The sequence below is a fragment of the Solanum lycopersicum genome, chromosome 4 (assembly GCF_036512215.1).
Source record: "Solanum lycopersicum chromosome 4, SLM_r2.1".
NCBI classification, from domain to species: domain Eukaryota; kingdom Viridiplantae; phylum Streptophyta; class Magnoliopsida; order Solanales; family Solanaceae; genus Solanum; species Solanum lycopersicum.
Window position 1 is genome coordinate 57,430,809 of NC_090803.1, and position 18,792 is coordinate 57,449,600.

General features: G+C 36.7%; 3 protein-coding genes across 3 annotated transcripts; 2 read left to right on the forward strand and 1 right to left on the reverse strand.

The window, feature by feature from the left end:
• Positions 1-4,599: 4,599 nt before the first annotated feature.
• Positions 4,600-8,666, reverse strand: LOC101262713 (zinc finger CCCH domain-containing protein 55). Its single transcript, XM_004237687.4, has 4 exons — positions 8,489-8,666; positions 7,520-7,789; positions 4,933-7,147; positions 4,600-4,832 (listed from the first exon to the last, which is right to left on the reverse strand). The coding sequence occupies exons 2-4, from the start codon at positions 7,780-7,782 to the stop codon at positions 4,797-4,799; spliced, it is 2,514 nt and encodes an 837-aa protein (XP_004237735.1). The 5' UTR covers positions 7,783-7,789; positions 8,489-8,666; the 3' UTR covers positions 4,600-4,796.
• A 5,805-nt stretch (positions 8,667-14,471) lies between these two features.
• Positions 14,472-16,118, forward strand: LOC104647123 (uncharacterized). The gene is made up of 2 exons (XM_010321740.1): positions 14,472-14,595; positions 14,908-16,118. The coding sequence occupies exons 1-2, from the start codon at positions 14,472-14,474 to the stop codon at positions 16,116-16,118; spliced, it is 1,335 nt and encodes a 444-aa protein (XP_010320042.1).
• LOC138348204 (uncharacterized) lies at positions 16,119-18,483 on the forward strand. The gene is made up of 2 exons (XM_069296827.1): positions 16,119-17,710; positions 17,901-18,483. Exons 1-2 carry the CDS (start codon positions 16,119-16,121, stop codon positions 18,481-18,483), a joined length of 2,175 nt encoding a protein of 724 aa, XP_069152928.1.
• Positions 18,484-18,792: the final 309 nt, after the last annotated feature.

Sequence of the window (18,792 nt, forward strand, 5' to 3'; positions counted from 1 at the left end):
TAATTTGTATTTTATATATCAAATATCAATTCTTGGCATGATAATGACATGTAAGGTTTTAACTTATTTATTAGTAAAGATTAACGGCATATAATTTTATCTTTCAAAAACAAAACAAAAAAATTAATCAAAAGTGTCCAATTGAAATATTCTATTAAAAATTGAATACGACTTCATTCAAATATCTAGATAAAATATTTAATACATTTAAAAATTCTCAGTTTAACTTAAACTAATCCCTTAATTGACAAAAAATTCCTACTAACGAGACAGAAAGTAAAAAACTGATATTATATTAAGCCTTAAAAAATAAAAAGCACAAGGAAAAGGACTAAAAACTTTGATTTATCATTTGCGTGCATCTTTTTAAATGATATGTATATAGTAAAGAATCTAAAAGCATAATTACATAATTTCTTAACTAATGATTCCCAAAATCCATAAAATCATAAAGTTGTGTTCACTTTTTTATTAAGCTACCAACAACTACCACGTTGATTACGTTCGTTAAATATTCTAGAAAATATTAATTTTTTTTTTAAAAAACGAATCCTTTAAAAATTAAAAAAAAAATTAACTCTCATATTAAAAGTAAGAAAAATAAGCTATATCCTACGATAATTCTCTTTAATTTTCCACCTTCAGATTATTGTATTTGCCTAGATTAAATATATAAAATTATAATTTTACCTAATACAATAAAAAAATTAAAAAGACAGCTTGCTAAGAGCATTCATGCACTCAAGAAAAATACAAAGGTGTTTTTAATTAGGACCATTTTTCAAAAGCTTATTATTATTATAAATAATGGACATTAAGGCAAGATAATATTCACCATTTAGCATAACAGGGTTACCACAAGAAGGAGGTTTAATTTGTTCGATATTTGATATTTTTATTAGGGTTCAATAAAATTTGAATTCATATCGAAAAGTCTCATCGACGAAATTATCATATCTTTTTTTATACATCCCTATTATCTCAAATTTTGAGTTGAACTAATCCATTGATACAAAATAGTGCATCAAAAAAAAAAATCAAGTTATTTTGGCTCATGACGTTTTAGAGTCAATAGAAATAGTATATGACTAAAATTTATTTGTGGGGATTCTAAATATTATATCACAATTAAAAAATAAAATATCCACAAAAGTATTAGAAGAGGTCACTATTCGAAAGTGGACATTCAAACTCAATGCATGGTGCATAGCACCAAATTTTGTATTTTTTGTCAATTCAATTATTTTACGTGGTTAATTAATTGAGATTTTATGAATATGCACAGAAACTATTTAAAAATCTGAAACGTGAGTGTCTAACATGAATAGTTTATATATCATGTGTTTACGTGCTCAACTACATGCGTTTAACCAGGAAATTTTTATTTTCTTACAGGATTAAACTTCGAAAAAGATGTTTAGCCATAAAATTCTGAATCTCAACTCTAGGATTATCAAAAATTTGAAAAATAGAAGTGTTTTTTTTTCTTTCACTTCAAATTACTCTTAAAAAGTAAAAAAAATAATTAAAAAAATCACTTCAATTTGTATTTCTGGTCAAAGATTTTTTTCACTGTGGAAACAAAAGGTCAAAAAGTATTTTTTTCAAATGAAATTTACCAACAAATTGCTTTTTCTCGTGTTTGGATGATCATACGATTTATAAGCTGGTCCACCTAATACTACTTTACACCATGCGTATTGCCCACTACAGTAGTGCTTTCTTACATTATGTTCATTGCAATTTGCATGCCTATGGAGGAGACCTTTTTTATTTATTTATTTTACCGAGGGAAATCCGCAAGTCGCTATCTTTTAAGTACGTATTGGATAAAATTTCGCTCCTATATAATAGCTCGTAATCCACATTGGAGGGGTAATCACACTAGGCAAGTCCTATCAGAGGCGGTTCAATGTAATTGGGGGCCTAAAACGTAATTTTAATTCGCGACCTAATATATAAATACACTTTATATACGTGTTTATTCAAAAAATATTTTTTACACTATTTAGATGGAAATTATTAGTACTTAATATTGTTTTTTCAGTTATTAATTTTAGGTAAAATTTTATCAATTCAACATTGAAAAAACATCCTTTAAGTGAGACAATTTTTATATATATTATTAACATAATACTATAAGTAATAAATTGATAAATATTAAATAAAGATACGAGTAAGAACCATAGAATTTGACTCAAAAAATTAATAACTTGATATACCTCATTTTAATATAATTATATTCTAGTAATCCTTGTAACTAATATTTAAAAACAAAAACAAAAAAAAACTTGTAATTCACTTTTTCTAATATTTTTCACTATTAATTTTTATTTTAATAAATTACAAAAGATGTTATTTTTACCTTCCTTTGGTTTAATAAAGTACTAATTTTTTTCTTGAGTTAGTTGGTTACCTTCCTTTTGGTTTAATAAAGTACTAATTTTTTTCTTGAGTTGGTTGGTTTACATAGGTGTGATCTTACTATGGGTATATACAAATTTCTACAATATATCATATATCATATATATTATTATAAGTAGGAAGCTTCTAACTTAAGAATTAAATTATCATTCTATCCTTATTTTATTCTTAAACTAAATTAAATATTAATATATAATAAATTTAATATTAACTAATAATTTATTTAAATTCATGCATCTAGATACAAGGGTTCAAATTCTTTGAAAAACAGTTACAATGAAGAGGAAAGACCAAAAAGTTGTATTTTCCTTAATAAATGTATATATCAATTCTTCTTTATCAAAAATCAATTTAATTTTGGGGACTTGTGTCAATGACTATTTCTTATCACCATTTGTTGTTAATAGAAAAGAAAAATATCTAGGAAGTAGCAAAGACACTAAAAGTTATTTCTTTCGTATTGAATCTTTATGTTTTTTTCCTTTTTATTACTTTAATTGTTTAATCTTGAATTTTTTTATTGTTTTGCAATTTTTTTTTGTATTTTAATATATTTTTTTCAAGTTTTTTATCTTGTTTTCATCAAATTGTGCTAATAATTTGTAATAAATTTGTCTGTATTGTTTAATTTTGTGTGGTTCTTAAGTGCTATCTGATTTTGATTCTTCATTCTTAATGTTTAGTGATTTTATCCCTATGCTAATTAAAAAAAGTTATAAAACATTTAATTAATAAAACATCAAAAAGTAATCATATATATATAAAATACCATTTTGTCTATCAAATATTGAAGGTTTATTTTGCACTTCAAGCTTTCATTATTTCTAGAACATTTGTGTGTAATATATACATACATTCTACAAAGAATTTAAAAAATCTTAAAACAAATTTCATAGAATTAAGAAAACGTAGTAAACGAGAAGAAAAAAAATGATAGTCATTTAGATGGCTATAAATATAAAACATGTTCATATAGGCTCTTAATAATGTTTCAAATAAGGGCTTTCTCAACAAATAAATAAATAAATAAATAATTAATCCTACATAAATTATTACTGCATTAACTAAACTTACGTTAGCTAACCTCCATGTCTATAATCTGGAGAATTGAAAAGGTCAATAAGTAATTAAAATTCAAAAAAAAAAAAAATACCAACCAAAAAAAGTATTAAAAGGGGATAAAGGGTTTACATTTGAATATTTTTTAGCAATTTTTCTGTAATTTAATCATTTTGGTTTTCTACAGTTAGGGAAGCATGCACAACCATTAGAAGTTGGAATAAGAATTGCGCGTGATAAATTTCCTTCTTAGAGCGAAACACATTCATACAATATTTATTGATTTGAAGATATACAATGTTTATCTGAAACTATGGATAAAATTATGAGTCTTTACTATATTAGCAAATAGTATCTTTATTTTACAAATTCAGATATTCTCCTTGTACGTTTCATTTTTTTTTTAGTTCTTTGTATGTCAAAATTACCCGTCATTACCAAATCAGAAAACATTATATATATAGCAAACAGATTGTTTCTACTTTAGTTATGCAAAGAGAATATGATGTCTCTTTCATTATCTTCTTAATTAGAAACTATATGTTATTTTTCGAAGAAGTGTCAAAAACTTCAATAGAAAGATTTGCAAGGTTATGTTGGAAATTTCAAGATCACGGCCATATACATATACACACACATATATATATATATCAATTCGAAATAACACAATTGTGTATCATTTTATTGTTTTTAAGAAAAATGGTAAAGAAAATGCAATAGAGAACAAAGATTTATTTGGAAGAGTTAAGAAATAAAATTATGGTTATTTTAAAAAATTATAGTCATTAACATGAATTTTTGATGTTGCTACACTGCGGCACAAACTTGCCTCATGTTAGAAAAAGGACTGCTAATACCGATACAAAATTTTTGAACAGTTTTATCATGTCAAGGTTAATTAATGTAACTCTTTTTTTGGATAGTACGTCTTAAACATCAGATTTCGCTTACAAAACTAAACAAGAGACTTGGTTTACAATAAGAATCAAACTCCGTGATGTGTGTCTACCACACATTCCGCATTGCAGTACCTTTGACATTAACCCACAGAGCTAATGGCTACTTCAAGCTTAGTACTGAAAGAGGGATCAAAGTCCCTGGTCACAGAATCAACAATCAAATTACGAGAAGAATTTCATTGGATGGTGATAATTTTCTTTTTTTAAGTAAGGTAAAGAAAATGAACTAAAAAGTAAAATGTCTAACTAGGAAAAGACTGGAACATTGTATCAGACAAACAAGGTACTTATTAATAAAATCATAAAAAAGTTACTGAATTTGATTTTTCCAGAAGAGGAGGGGAGTACGGCATCTCAAACTTCATTCTTCATAAACCACTCCACATATGCCTGTCAAGAGAATAATAAGTAGAAGTTAACATCTAAAAAAACTGGGCTAGATCAAAAGCAAGAATTGTTCATTTGTGCTTGGTAATTTTAGGCAACTCACCTGTACAAGTTTGGTAATTTTAGGCTTTGAACGGGACAAATATTCCTCTATATCCTCTTGCGTCTTAGCGACTTGTTCTCCTTGAATTGAACCAATTACCTTATCAACCACCTTCTTAACAATTGTTTTATGAACTTCTCTACTCATTTTACCTTCTTTCCAAATGGGTTTTAGGATCTCCTTCACAAACTCTATCAGAGCATTTTTGAATAATCGCATCACCTTTTCGTTGTTGTTACCGCTTCCCTCCTCAACCTTTCCATGCAGATTCATAGCTCCTGGATGATCATTTTCTTCCACATTCTTCGACTCCTCGAGAGCTAATTTATCCTTTTCATCGACATCAACTAATTCATTCTTCTGCTTCTTTACTTCATCAATTTGATCATTGTTTCCAAGTTCAGGATCAACAGTAGATGTTTGATTCATCTGGTCCATGGAAACCTTATTACTATCTCCATATAAATAGAATGAATTGTCAGGGGGCAACTTAATGTTGCCAGATGTATTCAGCTCTAAGCCATCTGGAGGATGATAGTTATCTGGAACCCTCATCTCAGGAATTATTTGACCATATAGAGCATGAACAAGTGCAGAAATGGGATTTGAAGGTAGCATTCCAGAAGAATCACAAGGATTTAAGACACTTTGTAGTTGGGTTTCTCGTTGTCCTTCCTCTACTTTCTTTGTCATAGATGCTGGAGAGGTTTCCATTTGATGTACTTGCTCACCACTAACAGTAAGATATTGTGGGACTTTGGAATCCAGCATCTCTGGCGTGCCAAGAGCTTCTATCTTATTATGGCCAGTTGATGGGACAGGTAAGAACACATTCTCTTCTTGGTGTGTTTCATTCAAAACTGCAGAATGTTCAGAGCTCATACCAAAACCTGTTCCACTGAAGCTCTGCCCAGGCAAATGGACATGATGAACACCATCTCTGTCATTCATAAATTCATTTACTACATTAGAGCCAAGTGTTCTTGCAATGTTCTCTTTTGTCAATCCATGTGGTTGTACAAAAGATTCAGCAGATCCATAAGGCTGAGTGGTTGTGGTAGATAGAACGATCTCTGAAGCTCCTTGATTTGAACTATGTCCAAGGACATGAGTTGAAGCGCTCTCCAGATTTAGATCAGAAGCTTGGGAAATAAGATGAAGACCTTGAGCATTAGCAAAGCTCTGTGTAACAGAAGATTCTGTAATGTTCAAAGCATTAAGATGACTAGCAGAACCCCTGTGTGGAGAAACACCTCTCTCTGTGTCAGAATTGATAAATTGTGGTTCTATTTCCCAGGCTTTATTCTTATTTTCGAAATGATGGTCAGGTTTTTCATTGGTCCCATCCGTAAGAACTATGATAGAAGTATCCGTTCTCACAACACTTTCATCCCACCCACTAGCCTTTACAAGTTCCGAGGGTCTTGTTTCATTATCCCACTTTGGACCATCTAACCAGATATTCGTGCCATCAAACCTATGGCCACTGTTGTCATTTGAGGGCCTAATTTCATGATTTCTCGATGTGGCATCATGAGAGAATTTGCAATTATCCTTATAGCACTTTCCCGCTGCAAAGTACTCACAAAGTAATTTTCCGGTTCTGGTTGCTTGATTGCCTTGAACATAATTAAATGATTCACTCTGAGTGCCCTTCTCATAGTTATCACCTGAGGGACTATCATGTGAAAATCTACATGATGCACCCCAGCGACAGTCGCCTTTCACAAAATTCCTGCAAGTAATTCTACCTCTACTCTGGTTTCTATGCAGTTCATCCTCCAAATTATGCAAATAAGGAAGCTTGTCCCTTGATTGGTACCCAAGACCTTCACTATCATTATACCTTGAGATATGTCCACGCTCAGGTCGACTACCCAATCTTTCTGACAAGTTGTCCTCTAAATTACCTCCATCCCTATGAATGGCAGCATCTGGATGAAAGAACCAGCATTGACTGCCTCTCCTACAATTCCCTACTGCAAAATTTCTACATACCTTGGAATACATATGAAGGCCAGTTCTTCTATCAGCTGATGCATATGGATCACGTTTAGAATTATGAGGACTACGACTCCTATTCTGAACTCTCATACTACCCTTGTCCCGGCTCCTGCTTCTGCTCCTGGTCCTAAACTTGTCCCGTCCCCTGCTACGACTCCTGCTCCTACGTTCTCCCCTTCCCCGGCTCCTGCCCCTGGCTCTGCCGACGTATCTATCAAATGAAAAACAAACAAACCACAACATATTAGTAGAGGTGTGATCAACCATGTTTTCTAGCCCTATTCCCTCGTACCCTTCCCCTTCAAATCGAAAGGGAGATCAGGAAAAAGAGAGAGAAAACCAAAAAAATGATGGAAAATGAAATAAACTTTGGAGCAAGTAAAACTGAAATATAAAAGAAGATAAAGTAGTGTTTTTCCACTAGCTAGAGCTTCTTTCCTTGCAAATTGTGATATACAAAATGCATCTGAAAACCCAAGTAACAACCTTACTTTGGAGCTAATAGGTTTTACAAATAAGGAATCAATTATCTTTTGATAATGATGAGTATGATGCATCATTAAACCAAATATTGTAAACAGACCTGCGAGATTGGGCCCGACCATTATCTGGAGAGTGGCTATTGCTTTGCCTTTCAAAAGCTGGAGACATGCTCTTGTCATGATAGTTATCCTTCCTCAAATCTTCAGTTCCTGTAACATTGTCCCCAGATGACCAACCAGATCTACTTTTGGACTGCCATAAATTATCAGCTTTTGGAGGTCCCCATTCCTCATATTTCGGACTATTTGGACTCTCTTCTTCAGCATCCCACAAAGACTTTCGCTCTTTTGCATTTTCACCCATAATGGCCCTTGATAGAAATATCACAAATATTTAAGTTGTTTACTTGAAAAGTATAGACATGATTTTACTATTTCAGTGAATCAAATAGCCTTAAGCTGGTATTGATCAATTGATTAATTTATTGGGAAAAACAAACATGTAGAGCAAAGAGTACTGGAACGACACACTAACACAGTCAGTCTGATGCAGTAGCGACCTCTTGATTTATCTCTCAACCAAGACAAGTCTATGCCAAGAACCAGAAATTGCACTCAAGAGTAATTAGATCATATTGATTTGAGTCTAGTTGCTAGAATTATTAGTTTTCTTTAATACTCAAGTTATCGTTCTCCATAGAAAAGTGTTTCCACAAAACAACAGGTTTGTTAAACACAGACTAAGCAATACAAATTAGTATTAGTTTATATTGGTAGCTATGCAATAATTTTTTTTACAACCTAGAAAAAAACTCGAGATCTAACCCTTTTACAAGATTTGAGCTAAATCAGCTAAATTCACATACACGAGCTTGAATCACCCAAAACCCACAAGATAAAAGCAAGAAAAAAGACAAAAAATGAGTCACAAAATGATACAAGATTTGTTGCCCTAATTCGATTTTTCATGTTAACATACAGAACACAACAGAACAAATCAATTTTTTTTAAAAACCCTAATTCACTAACACAAAAAGAGAAAAAGAGAGTGAGGAGAAAAGGGTACTGACCTTTGACAACAAAGATGAAGATAAAATCCCTCAAATGTGGAGAGTGAAAGATAAAATCCCTCAAAAGTGGCGAGTGAAAATGAGAATTTGAGAGAATTGTAGAAGAAAAAGATTATTTGAAGGAGTTTGCCTAGGGCCTATAAGTCTTCACAGCCTCTCTACACACACGAACTACTGAGTGTGTAAAAGAGAGGTATTAGCTAAATTATAGTCACTTTAGGGGTATTTTGGTCATTTTCCCACCTTACACAATCTATAAATCTATCACAGATTATTGATATAATTATACATATACCCTCTATTGACACCTAATTTTGACCCCCCCTCTCCAGATAGAATTTATTTTTCGATTTTTTTTAAATTTTAGAGGATTTAAAATAATTAGTAAAATTTAATATATTTCTAGAGCGTCACTTTTTAAACATCTCTCGTTTGTTTTACCTATTTTTAAGTATTATTCCTGTTTTATAAGGTCGTATATAATCAGTGTTTTATCAGTATTTAGAAACTCGTCTCAAAACTTTCTTAAAATGTGGTCTAGAGTAGTGTTACAATTAATTTATTTCGTCGTGTTGAAATCATTTAATCTATATTCAAGCTAAGGCGTTTATTTCGTCATAATTTGGAAGCTCGAAAATTAATTTTTGTTAATCTTTCCTTTTAACCAAGTTTTTTATGGTCAATTTTGTTGGGCTAAATTCAATTTCTGTTTAGCAACACCTTTTTTTTTGAATTCTCGAGCCCAAATTCCTACACAATTGCTCCGCCCTCTTACGTTTAGTTCCAACCCAGTTCATTTACCTTAACCCAGCCCAAATTTCCTTTTCCTCCTTCAGAAAAAAAAGGATAAATAATTAAGAGCTGGAGGGTCAAAAGTTTTTCCCAAAAAACGTTAAAAGAGTGGCGCCAGCGATAACCCAGTAGCCACGCGATTCACAGTAGCCACGCGATTCACAGTAGCATCGCCATCTTCACGCGATGGCAACAGTGGTGCATGTCTCCCCAGTATTTGACTCCTTCCCCCGAGTTTTTTTTCTGGCCCTTTTGACGCGTGAGCGGCGACGCGCCCTCAACGCTTCCTTTCTCTATTTCTGTCAAGTTCAGCCTGTAGCCGCGCGATCGTACTTCTCTAGCAGGAGGCGACTATTTCAAATCATCCTTACTTGCGTGGATGGGCAACACGTTATGTGCAAGGACGAGTGGGGCGAATCAAGTCGTCGATGTTATTACCCATCCGAACTTCGTGGGATACGAGTTTGATATTTCCGTATGAAGAGCAGCTTTATCCTGAACCTGGAAAATTTTAGAAATGGGGAATTTGCGAGGGTGTGATTTTGCCCTTTCCCCCCTTTTTTCCTAACCCTAGTCTGTCCCTGTATATATATTCTCTTTTGCCAGTTGAAAGAAGGGAAAGAAGGGTGGTCGTCTATTTATTTTGGTTATATATTTCCATGGATTTCTGAAAGATTGACAGGGGTTGTTAGTGTAGGGGGAGGCGCAAAACAACACAAGTAGGATACAAACCTACAAGGATCGACTTCAAGACAATCAACCAATTATACTTCACCCAATTTACCAAAAGAAATTCACCACTAAATTAACCAAGCTCAAATCAGCAACATATCAAAAAAAAATCACAAGCAAATATGAATAATAAATATGCAAGTGACACACGAGATTTATACGTGGAAAACCCCTTCGGTGTGAAGGATAAAAACCACGGGACTTGTAGGAGTCCACCCTTCTTCTTATCTTATTATGAAAATTGAGGGTAAAGACACCCAAATCAGTCTACAAGGATGTCACAGCCCACCAACAACAACATATATAAGAGCCAACACAAAAGAGAAGAGAAATTGGGAAATATCACCCAAAAAATGCAGGTTACACCAGCTGCAATAACAGACGATCAAGAGCTCCGATTGACGATCTGAACCATCAAGATGTAGTGCTATATGTTGTGAACCAGCTGTGAAAATTTCAGAACAATCCAACGGTCGGATCTCCGGAAAACTGAAATTTTGTCAAGGCTGTCCAGAAAATCTGCACTCAAACCCTCTCTCAAAAATCTGTTTCTCTCTCTCTATCACACACCCTCTCAATTTCTTCTTTTCTTCACGTCAAAAACCCCCAGAAGAAAACAGCAGCTCCCAAAGACTTCTAGAAGAAGTCAACAAAGCCCAAAACATATGGGCCACACATCAATAAGTGATTGGGCTTTCACTTAAAAAAATTATAACAAATGGGCTGGACCCTTAACAATCTCCCCCTCCAGCCCAGTTCGGGGAGACCAAACATAAAAGGTCATCAAGAAGACATACCTGCAAGCTTGGAACAAAATTCAAGCTTGCTTCCAGGGACCACCTTTGTCAACATATCAGCACCATTCTTGTTGGTGTGAATCTTCTTCAACTTCATTAGTCGCTCTTCAATGACAACACGCAACCAATGATATCTCACATCAATATGCTTTGTGCGAGCATGGTACATGCTGTTTTTGCTCAAGTCCATAGCACTTTGACTATCACAAAATACAACATACTCACTTTGCTTCAAACCTAACTCTTGAAGGAAACGCTTTAACAAAGGCATTTCTTTGCTTGCTTCCACTGCTGCTATATATTCTGCCTCGGTTGTAGACAACGCTACACACTTCTATAGCTTGGATTGCCATGAAATGGCTCCCCCTGCAAATTTGAACAAGTAACCCGAGGTAGACTTCCAGTTATCAAGATCTCTAGCCATGTCAGCATCCGTAAATCCCTCAAGAATAGGCTCACCACCTCCAAAACACAAACTCAGATTTGATGTGCCTCGCAAATATCTTAAGATCCACTTTACAGCTTCCCAATGAACCTTGCTCGGATTTGCCAAGTATCTGCTAACCAATCCAACAGCATGTGCTATATCCGGTCTTGTACACACCATGGCATATATCAATGAACCAACAACAGAGGAGTAAGGAATATGAGACATACTTTCCTTTTCTTTCTTGGTTGTAGGACAACAACGCTTGCTCAACTTGAAATGGGCTGCAAGTGGTGTATTAACTGGCTTGGCATTCTTTATATTGAACCTTTCAAGCACCCGTTCAATATACTTTTCTTGTGACAACCAAAGCTTACCAGTTTTTCTATCACGAGCAATTTCCATACCAAGAATTTGCTTCGCAGGACCCAAATCTTTCATATCAAAGGACTTTGACAAATCCTCTTTCAACCTGCAAATCATCTCAACATCTTGTCCCACAATCAACATATCATCAACATACAAGCAAAGGATAATGAAGTTACCTTCAGAGAATTTTCTAAAATACACACAAGGATCTGCAGTAGTTCGCTTGTACTCATTACTACTCATGAAGGAATCAAACTTGTGATACCATTGCCTTGGTGCTTGCTTGAGTCCATAAAGACTCTTTTTCAACTTGCAAACAAAATTATCTTTTCCCTTAACTTCAAATCCTTCCGGCTGCTCCATGTAAATCTCCTCATGCAAATCACCATGTAAGAAAGTAGTTTTAACATCAAGTTGTTCAAGTTCAAGATTCAAACAGGCAGCTAGTCCCAAAATCATACGAATGGAAGTCATCTTCACCACCGGTGCAAAAATCTCATCGAAGTCGATGCCCTTTTTCTGATGGCATCCCTTCACCACTAATCTTGCCTTCCGCTTCACTAGCTTGTTGCCATCTTTCTTGTTCTTAAACAACCACCTGTTTTTCAAGAGTTTCTTCCCTTTTGGAGGCTTCACCAAGTCATAGGTTTCATTCTTCTTCAAAGAATTCATCTCCTCTTACATAGCCTTGAGCCAATGGTCTTTGTCTGAATGTGACAAGACCTCTTGAAGGCTTTCAGGCTCCCCCTCATCAGTGATTAGGATGTATTCTGAACTTGGATAAAGTCTTGAAGGTTGACGAACTCTGGTTGATTTTCTAAGTGTTGGCTCTTCTACCTGTGGGCTGGATTTCTCCCCCTGATTAGAAGACTCTCCATGTTGAACATCTACAGCTTCATCATCAGGTTGTGGTACAACAACATCAGGTTGTACCTCTTCAATATGGTCATGTTCATGAGCAATTTCATGACCATCCTCTGGAGCATCACCTGTTAATTGATCATCTGAAGCAGAAACATGAGGCATGGGCATATCAATAACATCATGAGAGAAATTAGAATAATAAGTCTTATCAGCACCAAAGAGATGAAAACCCATCTCGTGCTCATAAAAGACAACATCTCTACTTCTCACAACTTTTTGCTTTGCTGGATCATAAAGTCTATAACCAAACTCTTCATCACCATATCCAACAAACATACAAGGAGAAGTCTTGAAATCAAGCTTCAATCTATGTTCCTTCGGCACATGCATAAAAGCCTTGCATCCAAACACCCTCAAGTGAGAATAAGAGGGGTCTTTCCCAAACCAAACTCTCTCGGGAATCTCAAACTCCAAAGGAACTGATGGTGCTCTATTTATCAAATACACAACAGTTCCAACTGTTTCACCCCAAAATGACTTAGAAAGATTAGACATTCTAAGCATGCATCTCACTTTCTCAATAATGGTTCTGTTCATCCTCTCGGCAACGCCATTGTGTTGTGGGGTACCCGGTTCTGTTCTCTCATGTCGAATGCCATATTTTGAGCAATATGCTTTAAACTCTATTGAAGTGTATTCACCTTCATTATCAGTTCGAAGACGCTTCAGTTTGCAATCTGTCTCCCTTTCAACCATTGCATGAAACTTCTGGAAGATACCGAACACCTCACTTTTGTGCTTCATCATATAAACCCAAGTTCTCCTAGTAGCATCATCAATAAAAGTAACAAAGTATTTGTTACCACCAAGTGATTCCACTTCTATGGGACCACGCACATCAGATTAAACCAACTCTAACTTCACTTTCTTTCTTGTAGATGTCCTCGGAAAAGAAACTCTGTGTTGCTTTCCTGCTGAACAATGATCACTAGGGTCAAGTGAAATAGTAACATCAGCAGGAATAAGAGATTTACCGGCCAACAACTTTATACCCTTCTCACTAACATGACCCAATCTTCGGTGCCATAAGTTAGGAGAAGTTTTCTCCTCAATAGCATTCAACTCACCACTACACACTTTCAAATGTGTCTTATACAAGGTACAACAAAGCTTGCCACGAGCAACAGTCAAGGAACCCTTAGACAATTTCCATTTACCCTCACCAAAAGTGTGCTTGTAACCCTCTTTATCAAGTACATTAGCAGACAATAAATTGAGGCGTAGATCTGGAATGTGGCGAACATCTCTCAACATCAAATAGTACCCAACATTGGTTTGGACTCGAATATCTCCAATGCCAACAATACTTGCTGAGCTCTGGTTCCCCATCTTCACACTACCAAAATCTCCAGCTCGGTAGTCAATAAAGTACTTGTTGACACCCAATTTTGACCGACCTTTGACCATGTTTAGGAATACTATTCAATTAAGTACGTATTTTATGTTATGCCCGAGAATGCCAAAATACATTATTGCATGCGCTCGATATTTTATGTGCCCGAAGAAACACATTATTGCATGTGCTCGATATTTCATGTGCCCGAGGAAATACATCATCGCATATGCCCAATATTGACTTATGCTCGAAGAATTGCATTATTGCATGCGCTCGATATTTTATGTGCCCGAAGAAATACATTATTTCATGTGCTCGATATTTCATGTGCCCGAGGAAATACATCATCGCATTAGGGCTAGGGTTCCGTGCCCGAGGAAATGCCCTACCTCTGGCTCAATGAGGTTCCGTGCATTTAGGGCATTTATCTCAAAACAACGTGTTGATATTATGATATTATCCTAACCCCTAACTCTTTTCTTTTGATTCTATTGTTTTCCCATTTCCCAAGGTTGATCTGTCCTTCATCCTGGCACATACACGATCAAAAAGGGACCCCCCCCTTCTCCTTCTTCTCAAAGAGCAAGCTCAAAAGACAAAGGAAAAATGGTTGACGACAACAGAACCACTGAAAGGGTAGAAGCTTCTGAGGGAGGACAACCTCATAGTAATCTTATCCTAAGACTCGAGCGCAAGATTTCGCAATTGAAAGAAGAGGTAGCCAGCATGCGTGATTTGGCCAAGTTGTCTATCTCTCTTGGAACATAATTTGGAGAAAACATAGACAATCCTCCTAATCAAACAGCCACGCCAGACAATACTCCAATCCATATATCCCCACCTGAACCCACTCGTCCAAATGCCTTTCCACTACCCCATGCCCAAAATACCCAATTTCTATTTCACCACTATTACCAACATACCAAACCAATTGTCCCAGAAAAAACCCCAAACACAAATATCCCATATACTTTTGGGAACAACAATCCCGATCCCATATACGTTGAAACTGCTCCTCTGACTCATGGCTTCTATGAATCAGAGTCCCATCAGAAAGACATCCTAATAAAAACCCTAACTGAGAGATTAGACAATTTGACCAACAGGGTACAACACGTGGAAGGAAACAAAAAGTTGGGAGGATTGGGCTATGAGGATCTGTGCATGCATCCTGATGTGGAACTGCCCGAAGGATACAAGCTTCCGAAGTTTGAGACGTTCAATGGCATTGGGGATCCCAAAGCCCACCTACGAATGTATTGCGACAAACTTGTAGGGGTGGGGAGAGATGAGAGGATACCCATGAAGTTGTTCATGAGGAGTCTTACTGGGGAGGCCCTATCATGGTACATTGAGCAAGACTCGCGGAAATGGATAAAATGGGTTGATATGGCAACTGACTTCATGAATAGGTTTGGTTTCAATATTGAAAATGCGCCTGATTGGTTTTACATTCAGAACCTAAAGAAGAAACCGACTGAATCCTTTAGAGAATATGCCATAAGATGGAGGTTTGAGGCGGCTAGGGCCAGACCCCCTATGGAAGAATCTCAAATGAAAGACTATTTCATCTGTGCCCAAGAACCACAATACTATGACCGAATGATGCTGGTGGCTGAAAAGAGTTTCGCTGAAATCATCAAACTAGGCGAAAGAATTGAAGAAGGCATAAAAAATGGGACTATCATCAACTTGGAGGCTTTACAAGCAACCAACAAGGCTCTGCAATCTGGTGGAATGACAGAGAGTCGAAAGAAAACAGGTTCTGTAATGATGGCTCATGGAACTAGGACCCCTTTGAGGCACAAGACAACAAACCCACCACCATCCCCATACCCTCACACCCCATACCTTCACACCCCATACCCTCAACATCCCTCAGCTCCACCCCCTATATCTCCCCAACCCATGCCAATATATTACCAAAATGCTCCTCCTCAATATTTGCATGCCTCATATCCTGTCTATAATGTTCAACCAACACACTTCCAAACTCCACCACCCACTCAAACACCAAATTACCGAAATAGACCTTCCTATGAAAGAAGACCTACAAAAACCTATACCCCTTTGGCTGAACCCATAGCACAACTTTATGAGAGACTGAAACAGGCTGGGTACGTCTCTCCAATTCCTGCATTACCTGTGGATGTTCGCGCGAAATGGTACGACCCTAACAAGGTCTGCGCCTACCATTCTAGAATGAAGGGCCACACTACCGAAGTTTGCAGAGCCCTTAAGGATAAGGTTTAAATGTTGATTGATACAAAAACCATCCAACTGAAGGATCCTACACCGAATGTTGCAAATAATCCTCTCCCTAACCATCAAGTCAACATGGTGGAAGCTGGTGATGTCTGGGATTGGGAAGAATCTATCTGGGCCGTCGAAACAGAAGAAGCCATGCCTACCACTGCCCAAGCACCACTAATAGTGCAAGGACTCGCCCCATTTGAAGTAGAAGTTGCTGCACCCAGACCACCATTGGCTGTCTATAAGGCATCCTCCCCAATACAATGTGACACACATGCTGTACCTTGGGATTACAACAAAAGAGAAACAAATGTGGAAGAGACAGATGTTGCAACAGGGGTCACCAGGTCTGGAAGAATTTACACTTCTGAAAATTTGGTTCAGGGAAGCTCTGGCAAATCCAAAGCGCCAGTCATAGAGCTCGAGGATCAAAGTATTTGGAAAAATGTTAAAGCTAAAGAATACTATGTCATTGAGCAGCTGAGTAAAACCCCTTCCCAAATATCAATTCTGGAGTTACTACAATCTTCCGAAACTCATCGAGATGCCCTTCTGAAGATCCTTGGTGAAGCTTATGTCCCGTCTAACATCACTCATGGAGAGGTATCCCAAATGGTGGGGCAGGTCTTTGAGGCTTACAAAATATCTTTTCACAAAGATGAGCTGCCAATCGAAGGAACAACTCACAATAAAGCTTTGTACATTTCGGTTCAGTATCAAGATAAGGTGATAAACAAAGCATTAGTTGATGTAGGTTCAGGTTTAAACATTTGCCCTCTGAGCACACTGACGAGACTGGGTGTGGATAGTGCAAAAATTCAGACATGGAAGATGAATGTGAGGGCATTTGACGGCTCTCAGAGAGGCACTATTGGGGAGATAACCTTGGACATGCTCATTGGTCCTGTCACTTTCCCCATAGCTTTCCAAATTTTGGACATCCCTTCATCGTACAACTTATTGTTGGGTCGTCCGTGGATTCATATGGCTGGAGCGGTTCCATCTACTCTTCACCAATGCCTGAAGTTTGAATGGGATTACGAAGAGGTTGTAGTCCATGGGGAAAAAGGGCATCCTGTATACACGATTGAAGGAAGAGAGAATATGGATGGCGAAATGTACCATACAGTGGAGCTTGTTGGTAATATTGAGTTGCAACCTTGGTTCAGCCAAAAAATCATAGATATGATGGCCTGGTTCGGTTTCGAGCTTGGGAAAGGTTTGGGGGCTGAATTACAAGGGATAGTCGAACCTATACAGCCTGTTCGACATTCCACCACTTTTGGTTTGGGTTATAAATACACCACCGAAGAATGGCTCGATTGGCGACCACCTAGAGATGGGTTCTACTACCCATTGAAGAAACCCATACCGCCATTGTATCAATCATTTCGATCAGCAGGTTTCATGGAAGACAATATTGATGAGATCTCAGACGACTTGAAGGGGTCATCGCTAACCAAAGAAGAGGGGAAAGTTTGCAACGTCGTGATCAACGAGGAGGAGAAAGGGGGCCCTAGTGGAAGCAAGGAGGCAAAGATCAGCGTCAGCAACTGGACCTCGACTCCATCCAGACCTCGTCGAGCATCTGGGTAGCCTTGGAAGATGTTTTTCTATCAAGTTTTAATTCAAATAAAGGAGTTTTTAATAAATGTTTTAATTCCCGTCCCATGTATTGCTTTCGAATGAGGACTTATGAAATTTTCAAATCTTTATCAATAAAGTTCTTTTCCCCATTTTTTTGTCTTGTATTTAATTTTTGCTATTTTTTTTTCTCACCAGCAAAATTCATTATAAAAATGTAGAATCTGAGACTGTGGCATACAATGAGGCTGCTCAGCTTAACCTTAATGACTTAGAAGAAGTCGAAGACAATGAGGTTCCCGAGGAGTTAATTAAAAGGGTTGAGGAATTCGAGGAAAAACCCAATCCAAATTTGGTAGAGACAGAAGTGGTGAATTTGGGAAATGCAGAGGTGATACAAGAAACCCGAGTAAGCATCCATATGACAAAAGAAGACAAGAAAGAGTATACCGAGTTTCTCATAGAGAATAAGGATATTTTTGCGTGGTCCTACGCAGACATCACAGGGCTAAGTACTGCAATCGTAGCCCATCGACTACCCACTGATCCAGCATGTCCTCCGGTAAAACAGAAGCTGAGAAAATACAAGCCCGAGATGAGTTTGAAAATCAAAGAAGAAGTATCAAAGAAATTAGATGTTGGGATACTCCAAGTGACAGAATACCCAACTTGGCTTGCAAATGTCGTTCTAGTGCCCAAGAAAGACGGCAAGGTCAGAGTTTGCGTGGATTACCGAGATCTCAATAAAGCTAGCCAAAACCTATCAATTCAGATTCTGTGAAAAAGTATTACATCTAGAGATTGATCCATGCTCTTTTGTAATTTGGAACTACGTCAGACCTGATTCCCATTTAAGAGGGGATACGTAGGCGCTCCTATGGGGTTCGGTCTTATTATAAATAAAACTTTCATTTCCCCCTTTTCTATTGATAACTGGGGCAGAATTTTTGAGAGGATCTCAAAAATTCCATTAAGATTTCTCCTGGCACATCTTCATACTGGGGCAGAAATTTTGAGTTCACCGAAAGTTTCTTCTCAACAAGCAGTCAGCTTACAACGAAGATTAAATGATAGCTCTACTTTTGAGTCA